Raw genomic sequence first — 21,473 nt, 5'->3', positions numbered from 1 at the left:
CTGAAGTACAGATGGATTGTTGTGAGGGACCGAATGGGAATATTATGATTTCTGCAGATAGAAAGTCAAGACAAAAATGTTGTTTCGGTAAGTTACAAATATTCCATGCTGAAGCTAAGCAAAAATAATAAAACAAAATCGTTAATCGGACCAAATGCTAAATGGTACAGGTTAATGTGCTCTACGGTAATTACAACTTGTTTTGTTTTACAGATGCGCCAAAGCCAGTGTACGACAAAATAACAGAGTTGTGCGATGGCGCAACTGTCGTTCCCATAACTGGAGACCTACAACAATGCGGTCCCAACAAGGTCTACAGATCGCTGAGCCAAGTTTGTATAAGCGAAGGAAGAAACTTTTACATTCGAGATAAACCCGAGCCTGGTAAGTTTCTTGCATTTAAGAAGTCGGTTATTTCGTAAAATATTTTCAAACTCAGTTGTTTAGATACTAAACCTGAACAAAACACAGAATTTCGTCTGTCGTAGACAAGTTTGGCATTAATTTTAATTTGACAACTGTTTTTGTTCACAGCGTTTCCTGAACCGGTCCTACACGATTCGGTTGAAAGTCCACAACATGAAGTGACACAAATTGAACTAGGCAGATTTTCATGCAGTGGTGGCGAGCCGCCGCCCAAGGGTTATCTATGTAATATACATGATGGGTGGTCTGTAGCAAAACAAAGCCCTGAAGATGATGAAATCTGCGGAGGAACGACTTACAACAGCAAAAATCAGGTAGGTTGTTTTTGTTATAAGATTTCGTGAGAAACTAGTTAGGTGCTTCAGATATCTAGAAACGCAAATATTCGAAGACAAAATGACAAATTATGGGTTTTAAAGCCCTGCTATACGTCCCTAATTTCGTCATTTAATTTTGCCCAAACATTGTTTGAGTATAACGCAGGCTAATCATTTTTCTTACTTCAATAACGTCCACATTAAGAACATTATTGTTTTTTTCAGAAATGTGGCCCGGCCAACATAGTAATCAACATTCCCAATGGGCAAAAGTCGTGCGGACAACACATCTCTAACCCCGAACGTGACCAGTGCTGCGATGGTCACTACGTTCCTAATGGTAAAATAGATGGAATAAAGTGTTGCGGCAACCAGCAGTACAACCCAAGCGTCTTAAAATGCTGTGATGATGGCCTGCACCCGAAAAATTGGAACGAATACAAATGCAGTAAGTTGGTGAAACACAGTAAAACTTTGCTGCTAGCTTTGAATAGAACTCGACTTTAAATAGGAAACTCAGTACAAACCTGCTTAAAATGTGGTTTTAACCGTTTAGTTTTTGTCTATCTTGAAACATTTACACTTGTATTTGTCAACGTTGCACTTTTTTAAATCTAACTTTGTTTACAGAGGACGAAAAGGATTTCAAACAAGTATACGCTTACATCTTTTTTGTAAAGCGGTCAAGGTGTGAATTAAGAATGGGCAGCAGGCAATGTGCTTACAAAGGCTCTGTAATGAACCCTGCAGAGAAAAGCAAATTCGGCTCCCAAATACCGACTCTTCTTTACAACAAAGTCAAAGTTACTTGGATTAACAACAATGCAACAGCGTTAGAAACTGGATGGTATTTAATTGGCACTGACAAGCCGATGGAAAGAAATCTCAAGCTTCGCGGCGAGATTGACTGGTTTAGCCACGAGAGAATACCGGACAGCATGCAAAAAAGTCATAAAAAATATTTAAGACAACAAAAACGCGAGAAAAAGGAAAAGAAAAGACTTGCACAACTCATAAAGAACGTATAAAATAGTTAAAGGAATTTTCAGTGATTTTATTTTTATATTTATGTCTTGCGTACTGTTTGCACGATATTTTGGAAACATGACATCTTTAACTTATAAGCGGGATTGAAAGTTAAGGTTTGGGCCCTGAGGAGGCATGACACCCCCGGTTTGGGAAAGGTGCAAATTTTCACCGTTGGAAAAAAACTCAAAATAAACTTAATCCTATTACCTTGATGCTTGACTTTAACGAAATGATTGCATCGGACACATGGTGATTTGAAGTTAAAACCGAGATAATCTTCAAACTATAAAATCGCCAGATTTTTGTGTGTGCGCCAACGGTTTGCGATGCAAAGGTGTAGGTCATTTTTTATCTGTATTCCTAATAGTAAATGACGTTTTGCGTCTTATTGTGAAAGTTCATGTACCTTATATTTTTCTATCCATTTTTCTTGTTTGCATTTTCAAACTTTTACCAAAAATAAATTTACAGAAGCATAACATAAATACCTCCCGATACCAGCTTTAGAAATGCAGACCATCAATTGCCAAATCTTCAAATCATCGTTCTTCTTGCCTAATTATTACTTCTACTTCAATGTAAACAGCCAAAAAATGGTGTTCAATCCAGGCTTATATACATTTGTCAAGGCGTTTGACGCTGCCAGATAATGTTACACTTGCTTTGTTCAGCGACCAAGTAACTTTCAAAAATTCTTCCCATCCATTGTTAAACGCTGAGCGTGTTTGAAAAATATTCCACTGATTTGAAAAAATGATGTTGGGCACTTTTATTTAAGTTTCATGTTATTGTCGTGTATTTACTGTGTGTTTTTTTGCTACAAAACTGATTATTTATTTTGTTGAAATAAACAAATGAAAAAACAAATTTTGAGTTACTTTCTGACAAAACATTTCGGATTTGTAATACTGCTTCTGAACTATACAATACATAATAGAAGGAAGGTTTAAAAGTTTGGGCAGTGCCTTTATGCATGTGATCAACACCACTTTGTAGGAAATTCAATTTATTAAAGTACTACGCACAAAATAGTTTCAAAATTAAATTTAAAACAAACAATAAATATACAACACAAAGTACAAAATCATAAACAACCCGTCAAACAACTTGCAACAACAAAAATCGGAAAAATTTGCCTTTGGGAGTTATGCTCGGTCCAAAACTCTCGTTTTTTATTATCGTTTCCTCTGTGAAGTTATTGTATTTATTTGATGCTTTCTTGGGGGCACTCGCATACCTCTCGCCTGTAAAACAAGCAACATTGTTAGATTAGTTATTTTGAACTTAAAGCTTTACCAAAAATATGGACCAATTGCACAAATATATAAACTGTTTCTGCCAGACACAATATCAATCTTATAGGGATCTTCTTAATTGTAATTGTTAATTGCAGGAATTTAAAGTAGTCCCATGAAAAAATATAGTGATGTCACAAGCTTTACATTGCCATTTCTGTAAATTGTGAAACACAACAGTGCTCTGTGGAAGTTTGTGGAAGTTTCGGAAAGGGGCGTTGCAAGATGTTTTGATATAAGCTTTGAATTTTTAGAGTCATGGTTATACACATTAACTTCTGAAGGCGATTTTTACACCACACAACTCGCTGAAGAATAAACTGTTCAGGAAAAAGGCAAAAAAAAACTTTGGTGTCAACTGTTAACACTTGATTACCAATCAATAACCCATTGTGTTTATCCATTGTGTTTTGAAACCTAATACTACCGGCCGACCGAGGAAATTTCCTTTCAAACTGTTTGTCTGTGACACACGGGGTTGTGAAATTCCAACAACAAAACCACCCCAGGTATTACAAGTACTGAAGAAAGGAACAACAAGTAACTTAAATTCGGGTAAACAGTGGCACGCGCTTGGGAATGATGGAAGTTTACCGGGAACGCAATTGCGGAACTTTGACAGGGCGGAAATTTTGAAGGTAATTCTTCCAACTGTGCCACCTGATTAACGCATGTCAATCACATAATACGAGATTATTGCCAATAAATGGACTGTAATACAGGATTTTAAACCTTAACTGCTGTATATACCTTGAAGCCAAGTAAAGCAGAGGCTCAAAAAACAAACTCTTAAAACGTCAATAATGAAAAATGCAGTAACCCCTTTGAACCATACCTTTTCAGTAAGTTTATGCATTTAGTAATAAAGGATAATTTCAGTTGACATAGGAATTAATTTACAACGCACACGTTTTTTTTTAGTTTTAGATTAGATTTATTCACACGCACACCGACTGGTTCAAAAAGCATGAGACCTTGTTAACATAGTAAACATGGATTAAGTCCTGCGAAGTCCTTGCAAACACAAAATAACAAAAAAACAGGAGACCAGTATGTTTAATGACGAATATAACGACCCAAATAGATAAAAACCAAAATACTATAATATTTGAACGTTTCGGCAAATGCTCATGTCATCATCAGTAATATCTACAAAACATGTCGCTTTTATTTAGGCCGCTACATCCGTCATTAAACCTAACAGATTTGTGTATAGTGTACTACAATAAACGACTTTTAGTGTTGCCATTATTTAACATTCTGTTTGGAATTTGGATCCACAAATACTAAACTTGGATTACAATGAATAAGCCGAAAATCCGATAGACTTGCAGAAAATGTTTTTTCGTTGGCAGTTTGATCTGCAAAGGGGTTTTGAGTTTCCCCTAATTTACATAGGCAACCAATATACCTATGTGACGACACAAGTTACGTTGATACGCTTTACTGGCGCAGACAGGCGGATTTTGACAAAAAACCTTCGACAGAATTAGCACCGCCGATTGCTATTTTAGAGTGTGGTGTTCTTTATTTAGCCCAAAGATATTTTTTTAAAGCTTTTGAGAAGATATTTCTAATATTCCAGGAAGTAAAAATAAAATCCTATACGTATAGGTTTCCGGGCTTTTTATATCGCTTAGGTAAAAAACAACCATTGTTCAATATACATAACATTCTTTCAGCTTTAAATATATTCATAGGCTTTCTTCGCTTTGGTCAAATTAATGTTCTATTTTGATAATTTACCGCAAATCGTGCCTACATAAACTACGCTCTAAGGTTGGCGATCTTTGCACCAATAATCACATTTTTGCGTTCCGCCGAAGTTTTGTAGGAACATATTACAAAGGCAACAATTGGGGTCCAAACCCTTGCCAAGAAAATATGCCTAAAAGTCGTCCCGAAACTATTTAAACTAACATGGTGGCTTAGGACTTATTGTCATTGCACATACACTATGATATTTTTTGAAACGTAATATTTTCCTCCACTTCTTTCATACTAAGTCCATATGGGTCACTGTTTTTTTATAACCTTATTTTACTTCTGAGGGCAGAAACTCATGGATCACACATGCAAAGTTGAAAATAATGCATTTCAAGAGATAGCCATGAGAAAGTTTGGTGTTGTTAGGGCAAACATCAAACATCGGTACTGGGCTTAAATAATCATGCTATGTAAAGTACAATCTAACCAAGTCTTATTAAATTCAGACAGTGTTTGATATTTGTTCTATTTTAAGTGTAAAACACAACACTTAACACTTATAAATGACAAATTCTACAAGCTGTCAAATTTCATTCGACATGGCTAAAATAATTTACCTATTTAAAGGGCCAGTGGGGTAAATGTTGGGGCTACAGGGTTAAACGTAACAATTGACGAATAATAATAGCATATTCTATAAAACTGTCCAAATTTCATTCAACTGGGACATTGTTTAAAAATTCATCTATTTTAGGGGGCTAGTAGGGTCAATGTGGGGACAAGTCAAACGAAACAAATGACATCTACATGACTACCATCTGTGAAAATTTCATCCAAGTCTAAGCTTATTAAACATTTCATGGCAAAAGGGGGTAAACAAACTTCAGGGAAGAAAAAAACAACGAGAAAAAACAACAACATTATGTAAAATCAGAAAGTGTCCCCTTGAACCTCGTTTTAGGCTTAAACCTTGCGAAATTTAGACATAAATGTGGCCAAGTTCTATACCAGGCCCGGATCAAGCCAGTTCTATTTAAATTTAAGCCCGAACCTAAGCCTACTCGGCTTATAACTCTGACCACCATACTTCGACAAGGCATCCGTGAAAAAACATTACAAAATTGCACGATTAGTTGGGTTTCGTGCGTAAACATATCAATTGACGAACACACACAAGCGACCATGACACGATTCGTTTTGCCACAAATAACAATTTCAATCAGTTGGCGTTTAAAAAACTTTACATCAAAAAGTGATAAACAAAATTTTATGGCAGACACTAATTGGCCGGGAAGTGCAAATATTAGCAAAACGGGTTACTGGTGTTTGCTTGTGTGTGTAAAAGTTGTTTGAACCAGGTATGCTTTTTGTAATAAGGTTTATGACGAAAGTTTAAAGATGAATGGATAGAATCTCTTGAAAACATATCCCAAAGCCAATCCATAGTACTTTTTTTGCAGGCCTCTCTGAAAATTGAAGACAGTACCATATTCGCTTTGAAAAGCGTATCAAATTCGTCGGATTGCAACATTTCTAAACGATTTTAAAACATGACTTCATGCACATCCTGGGCGCTACACCCTCCATTAGCGTAATGAAAAAACGTGGGTGGTGGGAAGTACTAATAACAGATTACGTTCGTATACAAATATTCCTTTTCATTTTAAAAAAAAATTATGAAGGTGGGCGGGGGATGTGGCTCAATATCTTCAGTTTAAAGCAATGTTTAAAAGTCAAATCAAGCGTTGCACTAAACACACAAGCGACCATAACACAACGTGACGTCATTCTCAACGGAACTATACTGAACCTGCGGTTTGAAAACCATAGTGGTGATTTTTTTACTTTCGTCATAAAGTCTAGTTCCGTTTTTTTGTCATTTATTCAAAGCCAACATTCGGAACTGTGTTACGTCATAAAAAATGAGAAAGTCACATTATGTCAACGAAATTGAAGTTTTTGGTTCAATAACCATCAGTAACTTGAAGTATTTGCTTTTGCGAACTACACAAATGAAGCACTGTTAGGTGAATTTTGTGTGGCTTTACGGTTGATATGTTGGATCTACAAAGACGCGCATTCCCTTAAGCCAAAACTGGGAAGAAAATTACATATCATTTTGTTCCCACAACAACAGGTAACAAAAATGTTGCATTGTACCACAAAACTAACACGCTCGTAATTTTTGCCATGCAATCAACTGAGCAAGCATAGAAGTAAAACGAGCATGGAAAATAATGACCTGACCTCGCTTTTCCACGAGCTAAGGTAAATGAGGGTTATTTGTTTTCCGCCGTTTAAACAAGGCTGTAATGCGGTGGGGAGAAAGCAACGATGCACTTGATTGCATTTGAATGAAGCATAAAGTGTACCTTGCTTTTGAGAAACGATCTGGAATTTTTGGTGACGTCTAACGTCAACAAATCGTCAAAAAGTACCGGTGATTTTACCAGTGGGAAAAGTGCAAATATTAAATTTTGTTACCGTATATTAGATAAAAAACAAAAGCTTGTGTGACAACTTTGGTCCCCTTTGAGATTCCCCTTGATGTGATTTCTTTGTGCCAAGCTCTGCAGCGGTTCTTAACGTCGATTTTGGTGATAACCTAGTACGTTTTTATCTCAAACTTGCTCAGTGGTTTGGAAGGCAGGGTCAACGGTACATTGGGTTCCCTTAGAGCTGGTCCACGAAGAACTCTTTCAAACTCATTTACTGTTGTGGGTCGCATACGGACCTACATTTCACGCGGGCTGGCACCTTGCAAGCAAAGAAGTAACCGATCTTTTTTCATTGACAAGTTGATAATTCAGCCACGCAAACTTGTTTAAAGTTGGAAATATTTAGGACAGGCTCATTATTCCTAACAGCCTCATGATTTTGGACCCAATGATCAACAAAACTTCGAGAAAAACGAAAATGTATGACATAGCACTTTAACCATGACACAGAGGAATTTACTATGCCTTTCATAATTCAATGTTTTATATGTATTTCAGAGCCAATTCATGTAAATCAGGATGTTGAAAGCAAATATATTGTTACTCAACTGATACCCTCTAGTGGCAAGATATTCCCATTACAACTTTTTCGCATTTGAGTATAACCTTATACCTGATCTGACAAACAATCGGTTATTTGTAAACGATACGTGATCTGACGTGGTAATCTCAAGTTACGTTGCTAAGAAACCGACGTCACATATAAATGCGTTCAATGTATGTAATGAATACCGTCAATATAAAGCTACACACGAATCAAAAATTCCTCACAGTCAAGTGGAAAAAATGTTCGTCCCTGTTGCCAGGTAACTATTGTCCGGGAAACCGGTTTTTAGTTTGTTGTTTGTTTGAAAAAAATTGAACAGTTTCATAAACAAAATAATTAACCATATAGGTGACAAAATTAACCCGATGAAATTTCTGTCGTGCTTGAAAATTTAAAATCAAGTGAAAAAATAGGTAAAGTACGCTGGTTTGTATGTTTGTAAAAATCCTACAAGGTGAACACATTTCGGTACATCCCCTCCAGGTTCAGCACTAAGTCTGATGAATCAACATCATAACCGGGTCAGTGAAATGATGAAACGACAAATGATTCATATCACACAATACTGCGAAATCAAAATAGGTTATTTCCCTTTTTAAGAGTTCAAACAGAATCTGCAGCAACACAATTACAGGAGATTTTCCTTCAGCAATTCGGAAAACAGCACAATGTTCTCACCTTAATAGAAAAAAAACTATAAAGTGAAATGATGTAACAATCTCACGTTGCGTTGCCATGAAACCGACTTTGCGAGCGCGCATGAAGTATGTGAAAGATGATGATATGGGGAAAATCTACATTGTAATCAATACCGGCAATCAAAAACACATCTCACAGTCACGTGACTATGCTGCGTTCGCGCTTTTTCGCTGCTGGTAACCGTTGCTATAGTAACCGTTGTCCAAAACACCAAGTGCACATATTTAATCGAATTTTCCACCAAACTTACACGAAAAATGACATAATTCGAAAAATAACTCGTGCAAAGACTTGAATATTCATGAAAATCGTAATGATCACCTGCTTTACAGTAGAAAATCTTGTTGATCAACATCACGACTGTGGATAGGTAATGACGAAATGACAAAAACAACAGAAACTAGAAACAGTAATTTTCAGGGAATTCCCCTACAGTCCTACACAACTGGGGTCATGAAAATCCGATCCAAAAAAACAACAGGTTTGTTTTCAGCTGTTTGAAAAGCTCTCGGTTCTGATATCATCGACGTAAAACATCATTACAACGTAACAATAGAGGAGTTTGATTGGCGACAATGAACGTCATATGACGTAACGGTTTCCACGGCAACTGACGTCGATGAAAAGGCAATTTTTATTTCAAGACATGTGCTGTAATACAACAATGACATTTTACTTCACGCAACGCAGGGGTATTCCCCTACTCCGGTGTCATTTTAAGCCACACACGAGTCTAAAATTCCCGACAGTCAAGTGGCATAATGTTCGTCCTTATTACCAGGTTACCGTTGTCCCGGAAACCGGTTTTTAATTTTTTGATAATTTGAAACAATAAAAAGTTCGTTAAATAAAACAAACATAGCAATACATTTGGTGACAAAATTAAAGCTAGGAAAAGACTTTTATATTTTAAATTTAAAATCTAGTGAAAAAAATAGGCAAAGTACCCTTGCTGGATATTTCTAGAAATCCTAAAAGGTGAACACATTTCGGTACATCCCCTCTAGGTTCAGCATTAAGTCTGATAAATCACCATCATAACCGGGTCAGTGAAATGATGAAACGACAAAATGATTCACATTACGCAATACAGAGAAATCAAAATAGGTAATTTCTCTTTTCAAAATTTCGCAGCATAATCTGTACCAACACAATTACTGGAGAATTTCTTTCAGCAATTCGGAAAACCAGTACAACGTTCTCACCTATAACGAAAAACCGTAAAGTGAAATGATGCAATAATCTGACATTAGGTTGATAAGATACCGACTTTGCGAGCGCGCATGAAGTATGTGAAAGATGATGATATGGGGAAAATCTACATTGTAATCAATACTGGCAATCAAAACACATCTCACAGTCACGTGACTATTGCTGCGTTCGCGCTTTTCGCCACTGGTAACGGTTGCTATAGTAACCGTTGTCCAAAATATCAAGCGCACATATTTAATCGTATTTTTCACCAAACTGACATGACAATCGACATTATTTGAAAAAAAATCTCGTACATTGACTTGGATATATTTATGAAAATCGTAACGGTCCCCTACTTTACAGTAGAAAATCTTTTGAACACCGTCACGACTGTGGATAAGGAATGACGAAATGACAAAAACAACAGAACCAGCAACAGCAGTTTTCAGGGAATTCCCCAACACAACTGCGGTTACGAAAATCCGTTTTAAAAACGACAGGTTTGTTTTCAGCTGTTTGAAAAGCTCTAGGTTCTAATATCATCGACGTAAACCATCATTACAACGTAACAATAGAGGAGTTTGATTCGCAACAATGAACGTCATATGACGTAACGGTTTCCACGGCAACCGACGTCGATGAAAAGGCAATTTTTATTTCAAGACATGTGCTGTAATGAAACATTGACATTTTATTTCACGCAACGCAGGGGTATTCCCCTACTCCGGCGTCCACAAAGAATTCAATTCAACTAAAGAATAAGAGATTTTCTTTCAGTAGTTCGAAAAAGTCTTTAGTTTGTCCTATTCAAGCCGTATTACTTCATTACAATAATAGCCAGAGACGCTCGTTGGGTAACAATAAACGCAATGTGACGTAACAGTTCCCACGTTTCGTTGCTAGGAAACCGACGTCACGTCAAATGGGCGGTGAAACTTATCGCTATTGTTGCGTTACAGTGCAAAATATGGAACGTTTTTCTTTTAGAAGCACACGTGTAACGTAGCCACGGAAAAAGTTGCTAAGGAAACAGTTCAAGATAATTTTGGCTCGCCCTATGTCATGAGGTAGAGCTACTAACATCTCACATCGGACAACGTTTGCTAAATACCGATAGATGGCGTAAAGAGCATAGTTATTTAAGTTAACAGTGAGGCTGGGGTAGGGTTGTGAACTAAATTTAACATTATGAAACAAAGTTTGAACAGAATTTAACATTAGAAACTCTAAAATTCAATAAATTTCATCTAAAATAGTCATCCCTGGTAGGTGAATCCCATTCTTGTTCAGAATAAAATTAAATGATTCACCGTCACACATACGACTCGCAAAATGATGAAACTTTTGGGCGTGAATTATAACACACACATGACTGATACGACTCTGTGTACTCCCTTGCTCCAGTGCAATCACAACTTACACAAAATCGACCAAAAAAATATACAAATGTCACCTAAAATCAGGATTACTTCAATTTTAAAGGACAAAGATTATTTACGACTTTCAAGTTTGACAACACTGTCACTACGTTTATTCAGTATAAAATTTCAAATCACGATGATTTGCAAAATGCTACCATTACAGAAAGTAGGCTGACCATATTCTTTGCCAAGAAGGGAATACTTTATGAGTGCATAAATTGTTTATTTTCTAAAACCCGCAAAAATCTCTTACAGCAGAATTAGTCCAAGCAATAATTAAAAATATCAAGGTAGAGTAAAAACACAAAAAAGTTTCGCTAAAGCCCTATAATAAAGAAAAACAATGATTGATATGACGTAACTACACCACCTTACGTTGCTAAGAAACCGACGTCACGATCGCGTTTGAAGTGTTCAAAACATGATGCAATAAAGTAAACCAAGGTATGAAACCCTATTGTAAAGGAACGAACGTTTAAAAAATACCCATGCAGTCACGTGAGAATTGGGTACAAAACGTTCTTGCCTTTTTCAGTTGTATAAACACTCTCTACGTTAAACATGATAACAATACAACAATCGGGTTGGTTTGTTTGGCAACAATAAACCCAATGTGACGTAATAATTTTCGCCCAACGTTGCTAAGAAACTGACGGTGAGAACTTTATTTGAAGATATTAAATGTAATCACGTAGCTATTGTTGCGCATAAGTTGGTTTACTTTTTTAAACCTACAGGTGACTGTGGAAACCATCGCCAGGGACACACTTGTAAGGCTTTTCTTGCTACTTCATCCTGGTGAACCGAGCTTTGCAAACACACGGTTTCCTATGAACAACATGTTGCACCGTTGATTTGAAAAAAGCATCACGACCTGTTGTCCAAACTGGAAAAGTTACTTTTGCACCGAACGTTGGTTTTGTCAAAGAGTGGATTGCAGCAAGGCGCAGGCAAAAGAAAATGTCAGTGTTGGGGTAAAATTTAAACTTTTGTTGGAACCAACAAAAACCGCCCCCTTCCAAAAGTTGCACAGTTTTTTTTGTGTATTTTTTTAGCGACTTAAGCATTTAATGGTTTTTTTACCACAGTTGCCATGGCAGCGACTTGAGGCTACCAATGAGCGGTATGACAACGAGGACGCAATGGCTAGCACAGCGGGATATAAATGATTAAATGTAAATATTGGATGTCTAATTCTCGTGAAAGTTGGCTTCCATTTTAAACATTTTTTTCATTTTTTTCTCATTAGGCGTATATTCAGCGGACTTAAGGTGACCCTGAAAACCAATAATAACTTTAAACCATCACAACGCCCCAAAGCGACGGTTGTGTTTATCTCTGTTTCTTGACAACTGCATGCACAACGACTAATGACCTCTCGTAAAAGTTGGCTTCCATGTGAAAAAGCTTATTTCACATTAGGTGTATATTTAGCGGACTTAAGGTGACCCTGAAAACCAATAATAACTTTAAACCATCACAACGCCCCAAAGCAACGGTTGTGTTTATCTCTGTTTCCTGACAACTGCATGCACATCGACCAATGAGAGCGACCGAACAGAAAAAGGAAGGCAATACGTAAACGACATAGTATTGGAATTTGGCCTGGTCACCTCGACAATGTTGTGTCAATTTGAACAAGACAAAAACGTCAATGCTATCTTCGATTCGTCGCTCCGAGTGATTCTTTAACAATAGCATAAAATTTCCCACGGGTACGTAACAAGACGTTGTAAAAACATGAATGGATATTGACTTTCCATAAATCAAAGAACAATTTAAAATCAGACATCACGACTGATATTTATCCACCCAATAGAATACTGCCATCTGCCAATGGACGAGTTTAAACCCAAAAGCGGGAAACTCAATCGATCCTGTATATTCTGTAAGTCACTGCTAATAATAGTGCCGCATAGAGCTTATAGGCTTGTAGCCCGAAACCTGACAACAACCACATTTTTGTGTGCTAAAAACAGGCCCGAAAGTTAAATTTGCCAAGCGACAAAAATGTGCCTGGGTGTAATGTACAGCATAAGATTTTTTATCAGACTTAAGCCCGAAACCGACGTGGCTTACATCCCTGGTACTGTTCAGCATTACTTCGCTTGTGATATTTGGCAGTTGCGAACGAAGAACATCTAATATAATATGAACTCGCTTAGGTGACCGATTAGTGTATTTGTCTATTAAGTGGTGGGTTTTATCCTGGTCCGTCTAAACGCATTTTCTTTCATATCCCAACTGATCCAAAAATATTAAAAACTAAAATACCAAACTCCAAATATCCCAAATATTAGTATACAAAACGGATACTATTTATGTTAGAGCAAATAGCCTCTCCAGTAGCAAACTTGAAATTTTCGGGTTTTAAAAGCACCGTAGCCCATGCGCTTAATGCAGTAATTCAAGAGTTGCAGGGTCGACCCCAAGTTAACAAAAGTTTTTTTTTCATACATAACATTTACCGACTTTGGCCTGACAGTTTTCTTTACCAAAGTTATTCAAATGTAGACGAGTATACGGAGTCAGAGCAAAATCAAGTCTTTTAAGTCAAACTTCAGCCCGACGCGAGACCAGACTAACAAGTCTTCGAGTCACGAGTTTTGGTAACCACCTATTGGGAAACTCCCCGGTTTGCCACCGGCTCAACTCGCTCAGAAATTCTTATGGCGTAATTCTAATACCACCGCAAAATGGGTAAAAAACATGTTTTCGATGTAGGTGACATCACGAAAGGTGAGGCATGTAGGTCGTTGACTTTATCGTACTTTGCCCAAAACAAGTTCTAGTAAACAAATGTGAATTTACCTATAGGTCGTTTAAGCCTGTACTGTTACGGTAAAGTACATCAAATCTTTAAATACGCGTTTTCAAACAAACAGGCAGACAATTCATTTTACATGATCGGTTTTTGAGAGTATGTGGGTAATTTTTCGAAACACATTTATATCTGTTAGGGTCACAGCACGGTATTACGCCTTTAATGGGTCTGGCGAACTAAGATGTATATATATGAGTGTCCCCTGATTGCTAGTCTGCTTGAACGCTTCAAGGCTGAACCCATAGTTATGAATTAATGTTCATTTTATCTGTAAAGATGAACGTCATTTTTAAAGGGGCTACCCCTATTTTTGAAAACAAGATGATAAAAGATAAAGGTTTATAGCGATACAACAGAAAAGGTGGTTTACCAGCAAATGTCGAACACTGGTATTTAACTGAAACTTATTGCGTAGATCGACGAGGAAACAAAAACTTCATACACTTGTAAAAATAATAAAACAATCGGGTTTCAAAGTTCGTAATTCACTGCGTGTACAACTCAGTCGAAATATGTTTGCTTTCAGTTGCGCGTGCCGAGTGTGAAAAAACATCTGCTTTCGCAAATACAACTTACATTAAATGACGTAATTTTCGGTAAAACAGCTATGACGTGATGTAGTTCCAACACTGTGTAAACGAAACTAACAGCAAATAATCGCAAGTACCTGCAGGTATGCTGTACTCCTGTACATGTAATCTACCAATGACGCACTATTAAGTAATTAAAGAGTTAGGCAACTGAATGATTAGTTACGTATGGTCACAAATTTAAACACGCACGGTAAGGTAGAAAACGCTGTTCTTAAATTCTCAAGTGTTTCAAGTGAGTTTAATCAAATAATTTATTTTGTGTAAAATGTTTGTAACATAGAATTGTCTACTATTAATACAAAGCATGTTGGTTAGGCCTGTTTCAGTGGTGGGATTCCGCCGGTTCGCACCGGTTCTATAGAACTGTCTCATGCAATTTTATGAGATCAGCAAACCGGTTGGCATTACTGGTTACTGTCAATGGACTTTTCGTAACATGACTGGCTGAAAAACAAGACTTTTGTGATAGAAACGACTGACAAAAAAATTAAATCCCACCAGTGCGTGTATGTTGTGTGTAATCAGCGCCAAGAATATAGTTAATGAAACTTAAATACTGTCGATACATTACCACGTCACAAATCAGAAAGGGAACCATATAATCCGTTAACAAGGGCGTAAACTTTAATACAGGCGCAAAATAGCCAAGGCAAACATTTGTGGCAGATTATTTTGATTTCCAAACAGCGTCGAGTTTACATTGTGACGTTTCATTGAAAGCCAAAGTTGGGATCTATTGAGGCCGCGTAAAAATAGACACGCGTCGTAAACACCGTGACGTAGCGCATCGACGTCATAATAAAATAAACACGTGGTTTACCGAATCGGCTACAGGAATCTAAATTTATTCTCGTCAGCGACCTTGTTAAGTTTTGTTTGCACCGTGATTTTTTTTAGCAAAGTTTGTTTGAATAAAGCACGGGGGGTATTTGCGCGTAGCGCCAAATTTAGACAGAGGAACAAGAACATGATCTATGTTCGTCCTAATGTATTGATACAGGGTTGAGGTAGATTTTGAGATTAATTTGTAACAAGATTGCTACTTCGACTTGTACCACATTGGCCTTTAAAGTTCTGCTTTGTTGGCCTTCAATTGCTGATATACCGGGGTTCGTTTTTCTTGATCCTGTATGCATTGACTTGTATGTAGGCACGCACTACACTACATAGCGCATGCAAAACATAGTACGAAAAGCAAGATAATGGTGGTCACAGAGACTACAGACACCAACTAAACGAGGTTATTCAAGACCCATTTAAACATCTAGGTGCACAAAACGTTTGGAAAAGAAATAAAAAGTACTTCAAAGACTGTTTTTATATTTACGTACATGGTGAAAGTCAAAATATTGTATGTAACTACTGAAGATATTTAAAGCCCACTTAACAAGAAATACAATGACCTCATAACGCACATTACCTTACGCAGCAAGGGGGTAAAAACACGCGATTTGCTAAACCAACCAGAGTCCAGCCGAGCCGCCGTCAACCAATCACGATCGAGAAATAAGTATGGTGAAGAACTCACGCCACGCACAAAAATATATACAACAACAAGACGTCAGTTTCATAAACAAGCACGGTTACCCCCGAGAGGGGAAATCCCAGCGTAATGCATCAACGCACACAGTGTTGAGACCTTATGTGCGTCATATATAAAAAATAAAATAAAAATCAATCAGGTTTCGTGGTGGCTTAAAAACGAGGCGCAAAATGCCTTTCAAAAAGGTTTCGCACAATTCAGTCAACAAAACGCCTATTCAAAAGCAGTTTCTCCTTAAAGCATATACCGCGAATGGAAAGCGTCGCTTCAATGGTAAACAACAGGTCTTCGCGGCTAAGCAAAAAGCTTTTGTGCAATGCACAGTCCGTTGGAATCGCAATCGAGTTATTAGGCTTGGAGAAACCGACTTGGCACGTCGGACTTTCTGGTGGTAATTTTGCAATGTCAAGGCGTCAAGGGTGGAGAGGCATGAACAGAAAGATTATGTCATGCTCATTATAGTTTGTTTAATTCATTTAAAAGTGCAAAAACAATTCCTTGCATAAGAATGTGTTTAAATGCAAAATCAGTCCTGAAACTAAATAGCATTCCAAAAGTGTTCGATACAAACACGAAAAACCACTTCGCGAAACAGGGACAGTACCGCACTTGTAACACAAGAGGCAGCAACCGGTCGGACAATGGCAGTTGCGTCTCACGTCAACACTGCAGAGCAACTTAAACCTTCGAAATCGAATTGTATGCAAAGGTGCGTAATGAACGTTGTACTTCAGCGACCAAACAGCCAGTTTCGTTGACGACACAGGTATGTGCAACCATGCGTGCCGGCAACCGGAAGTGACGACACTGTCATGGTCCAGTGACCACGCGAGGTTATTCGCTTGCGGGTAATGGTGTTAACAGCAACAGGTAGTTACGCACTGATGCCCAAGCGCAGACCAAAACTGGCCCCTGCCTGAAAACTACAGGAAGATTTTGCGGATTAACCGAGGTAACTTTCCACGGGACTAAGGCTTAACCACTTTTTGCATTTTGGCTTTTACCCTGCGGCTGCTAAAAAAAGATAGGGACACAGCTCTTTGTCACAACGCGCGTGTCGGGACTTTCCCCTTGGGTTAGCGATAAACAGTGAGTGGAAAAACACTGAAGTCCAACCAGGTAGAATTCCATGTTTGTTGTGGAGCTATGTGACCGCTTGAAGTTCTTAAGCCTTAAAGCAGCCACTTTGTCGTTATCTCAACAAGCGTATTGGAATGCGGTGATTAAAAACATAAGACTCAACATATAATGGTCTAAACTTGTGGCACATCTTATATTGCTTGCATATGGTAGGCCAAGTCCATTGTGTGGAAACATATGGTAGGCCAAGTCCATTGTGTGGAAACTTATTTTATTAAGAACTTATATACTTCACGGGTTTGTAAAACACATAAAATATTATTGTTGTACAGCATGTTTTATCATTATCTATTTACTAACACCTTACACTATTGTTAAAACCCACAACAGTTTCGTAAATAAAAACTATTTAACTTATAAAGCATGAAAACCAGCGCCAGGTTGTTGAAAAAAAAATCACTAAACCAAGCTACAAGTTTACAACACAGAAAGACTTCCAAATATATTTTATCAGTTTAACGAACGACCACTGGAACATGACAAGCTTGAAACAATCTATAGTTAAACCCAGTCAGAATCTTGCAACCATAAAGACATTGTCGACAAGTGTAGCACTCTCAGTCAATTACACTATTTTAACCAATGCCAGCAACAATTCTCATGCAAAACCTATTTGGACTTAATAACTCACAAACTACCCTCAGAGCCAAAAACCAACCACAAAAATGGAGTTAAAAATAATGTCTTACTGAATAAAACAAAGGCAAGGCTGCACCAATATTCCGTGCATACGAAGATGCCACAGAATATACTTCAATTTTCCCTCAAAAATGTAATTTAGAAATCTTTACCTTAGCCCCTGCTCCTGGGGTAGTACCAAATTTTGCCCCTGTTTTTCCAGTTTTTCCTGTATCCGAGTTTTCTTCACCCCAACCCGCTTCGTACCCGATATTTTTCGGTTTAGGCTGAAGGGGCGGTGTCTTAATCCGGTACACCTGAATGCATTGATTAATATTTGTTAGTCGTCAGGTTTTACAATCTTATGCAGAAAACTCAAAGTAAACAATATCTAACTGAACTAAAACACGACGTATCATGTTTGCCCAATGATGCATCAGAAAATATTCAACATAAACTACATTTATTTCATTATTTATTCACGTTTACATGTTGTTGCAAAGGATTAGCCGATACTAAAACAGATTGTAGGTCGGCTGGCACCAATAAACAAAACTTTGAAGGAGTCAAAATAATATAAGACGGATAATGTACACGAGTGAAGATGGACCGTGACCAGTACAGTAACATGATGGCTATTTGCAAAGGGCTTATAGTTAGATATCGCATTTTTGCTGTATATGCAAACATGCTATCCCTTTGTTTTGTCTCTTGATTGAGCTATTTGTTCTAAGAAAGAGAAATTTTCAAAGTTTTGTAAGACCTTTGAAATGGTAGGAATATTTTTTGGTAAATGTTGGCTGTTTTCATAGCAGCAACAAAAGAATTCGCCCATAATTGTTATTGACAAGACTTACACCCAAAACAACAAACTTATAAAGGGGACCAATACGTCTTTAGTGGCCGCGCGTAGCGAATGCTTTGTGAAATTCCGCAAGCCTAAGAGGAACTAATGACGTAACACTGGCAAACATACGTCAGCAGGTCAGGTACGGTACCTTCTGTTTTGCCCCAAAAATTGCACCTTTCTTACGTCCTGAAAAAAATCCCCGGGGCAATACGTCAGTGTTAACGTCACTGAGTGGTCTCGTGATACGATACATTACTATACATGACGTAGCAAGGTTTAGCCATACCTCGAATGGAGAGTAACTGTGTGGTGCAATAAATTTGTGCCGGGAAATTTCGAGGAATTAAATTTTGGAAATTTCACGAAAATTTATAACTTAACCTGAACAAAATTATTAAGGTGGTTTTAAGTCGCCAAAATGACTTACTGCTTCTGCAGAAATTCTGGCAAAGATATAATAGAAATTCTTGATCCGAAAATTGTTCACGATATGGCTATTTTCGTAAGCGTACACGGACAAACCACCAAGCTTCACTATAACTATGTTATGCAATTACGTGTGTGTGTTGATGTGTAGCTTGGAGCTTGTGGTAAAATCATAGCGAACTTGCGCCAAGAAAGCCGATATTAAGGCACAGAAACTGAAGAGTCACACAACAAATGCAGGTTTACGTTTCCCGTGACGACATTGCAAACATATACTGTTCCCATTTAATTTTGAAAATCCCGAAAAAACTAGAAGGGTGGCTTAGCACATATTGCCATTGCACATATACTATAACCTATTTCGTAATGGGTCCCATATCAGCCACTGTATTTTATACCTTTAGTTGTTTCTGCAAGCAGAAACTCATGGGTCCCCCACACATGCAAAGTTGTAAATAGTGCATTTTTTGAAATAACTATAATAAATTTTGGTGCTATGAGTTTAAACAGGACGAAAAAAGTCTGCAGAAATAATCATGCTGTGTGAGATAGAAACTACACAAGTCACATTTAATTCATCAATTGTTTGCAAAATGTACCTATTTTAAGGATTAGTGGGGCTACATGGTAAAACTCAACAATCAACACCTCAAAATGGCATATTCTACGAAGTGTCAAAATTTTATGAAATTGAGACATTGTTTAAAAAGTTAACCCTTTCAGGGGGCTAATGGGGTAACTGATGGGACTGCATGGCAAAAGTGACAATTGACACCTAAAGATGACTTTTGCACAAACTGTCAAAATTTTAACGAACTCAGCCAATGTTTACAAATTACACCCATTTTAGGGGTTAATGGGGTAAAGGTGGGTCTTACAGGGTAAAACACATCAATGAATAATGTACTCAAAACTGTCCAACTTCCATATAGTTCTGACATTGTTTAAAAGTTCACCCATTTTAGGGGGCTAGTGAGGTAAATATTGGGGCTACAGGGTGAAACAAAATAATCAACAGCTAATTATGGCAAAATGAACAAACTGTCCAAATTTCATCCAATTCCTGCATTGTTTCACAAATTTACCCATTTTAGGGGACTAGTAGGGTAAATATTGGGGTAACAGAGTGAAACATAACTACCGTCAGCTTATTATAGCAAAATGAACAAACTGTCCAAATTTCATTCAATTCGGACATTGTTTAAAATTTCACCCATTTTAGGGGGCTAACGGGGTAAACACAACAATTGACACCTAAAAATGACAAATTCCACAAGCTGTCCAAATTTCACTTAATTCTGACACCGTTTAAAAAACTCACCCATTTTAGGGGGTTAGAGGGGTAACTGATGGGTTTTAACACTCAAAAGTATAAAATATTAAACCACAATGAACTAATCGACAGTCATGTAAAATTTTATCCAAATCGGACAATGTTTAATGTTTTGACCAATAGGGGTGTCATTAGCAACATTCCTTAACGCTTCTGACGTCATAAGGCTGTTAATACCCCCTCTGACCGGCATGTCCAAAATGCCTACCAAGTAATGCACAAACACATGTACCATATGTTCTGTTGCCTATACTATACCGTTACACCACAGAAATCTTTCGTTTGTGGTGCGCAGCAACATACAAAAACGTTTCACATTTTGGGGTCTAGCGGGGTAAATACTGGGGTTATTAAGTCAAACGAAGCAGATGGCACATCTACATAACTATATCTACCATCTGTGAAAGTTTCATCCAAATCCACCAAAGATTTCATGCCAAAAGTGCATAGACAAACTTCGGCGGAAAAAAGAAAAAAACAAGAAAAAAACAGAGTGAAATCAAGATGTGTCCCCTTCAGGGAAGGGGACCCATAATTAACCGTGGGAACAATTAACAAATTCTGCAAAAATCACCCTAGATTTCTCCGAAGCGTCAGTAGGAAGATGGTGCCTGATTTTACTGGTGATGCACCGAACCCTCCAAAAAGTTCCGGCCAAATAATTTTGACCGAATCAGGACGAACCTAAAAACCTCTTCCTCATGGGTGTTTTCAACTAAATCTTGCATTGTTGACACTTTTACGACATTTAAAAGTAATTTTTACGATGCGTGAGCTGAACAAAACATTTTATGTTTTGCAGGTAACGTGGTTCGTGTTTTCTACAATCAGTTAGTTTAGGTGCTGCTAAATAGCGATAATGAAAGTTTAGACATTAACTTCATATGCAAGAAAAGTTCGGTTTCGGTTGAATTCAAAAAGGTTCAGGCCGAAACTGAAACATTGGCAAACAGCATATTGAAAACACCAAAACTTCGGTGCATCACTAGAAAAAGGCAGTGGCAAGTTAGGTA

At 37.5% G+C, this 21,473-nt stretch overlaps 1 protein-coding gene across 4 annotated transcripts in view; it reads right to left on the bottom strand.

Moving 5' to 3' along the window:
- Positions 1-2,817: 2,817 nt before the first annotated feature.
- The window catches only part of LOC145203395 (WD repeat-containing protein 64-like), a 41,453-nt gene continuing 22,797 nt past the window's right edge, over positions 2,818-21,473 (bottom strand). For 3 of the 4 annotated variants that reach the window (XM_080075854.1, XM_080075857.1, XM_080075856.1), the window contains 2 exons: positions 18,025-18,168; positions 2,818-3,016 (listed from right to left, as the gene is read on the bottom strand). In XM_080075854.1, coding sequence (XP_079931980.1) covers positions 2,948-3,016; positions 18,025-18,168 — 213 coding nt within the window. In that variant the 3' untranslated portion in view covers positions 2,818-2,947. Of the gene's footprint in view, positions 3,017-10,269; positions 10,383-18,024; positions 18,169-21,473 lie in introns of those variants that run through there. The other variant, XM_080075855.1, reaches the window with a different exon arrangement.

Source organism: Phallusia mammillata, chromosome 1 (assembly GCF_965637545.1).
Source record: "Phallusia mammillata chromosome 1, kaPhaMamm4.hap1.1, whole genome shotgun sequence".
Lineage (NCBI taxonomy): Eukaryota > Metazoa > Chordata > Ascidiacea > Phlebobranchia > Ascidiidae > Phallusia > Phallusia mammillata.
Note: the sequence above shows the minus strand (reverse complement) of the source record. Positions and strands in the feature narration are given on the sequence as shown.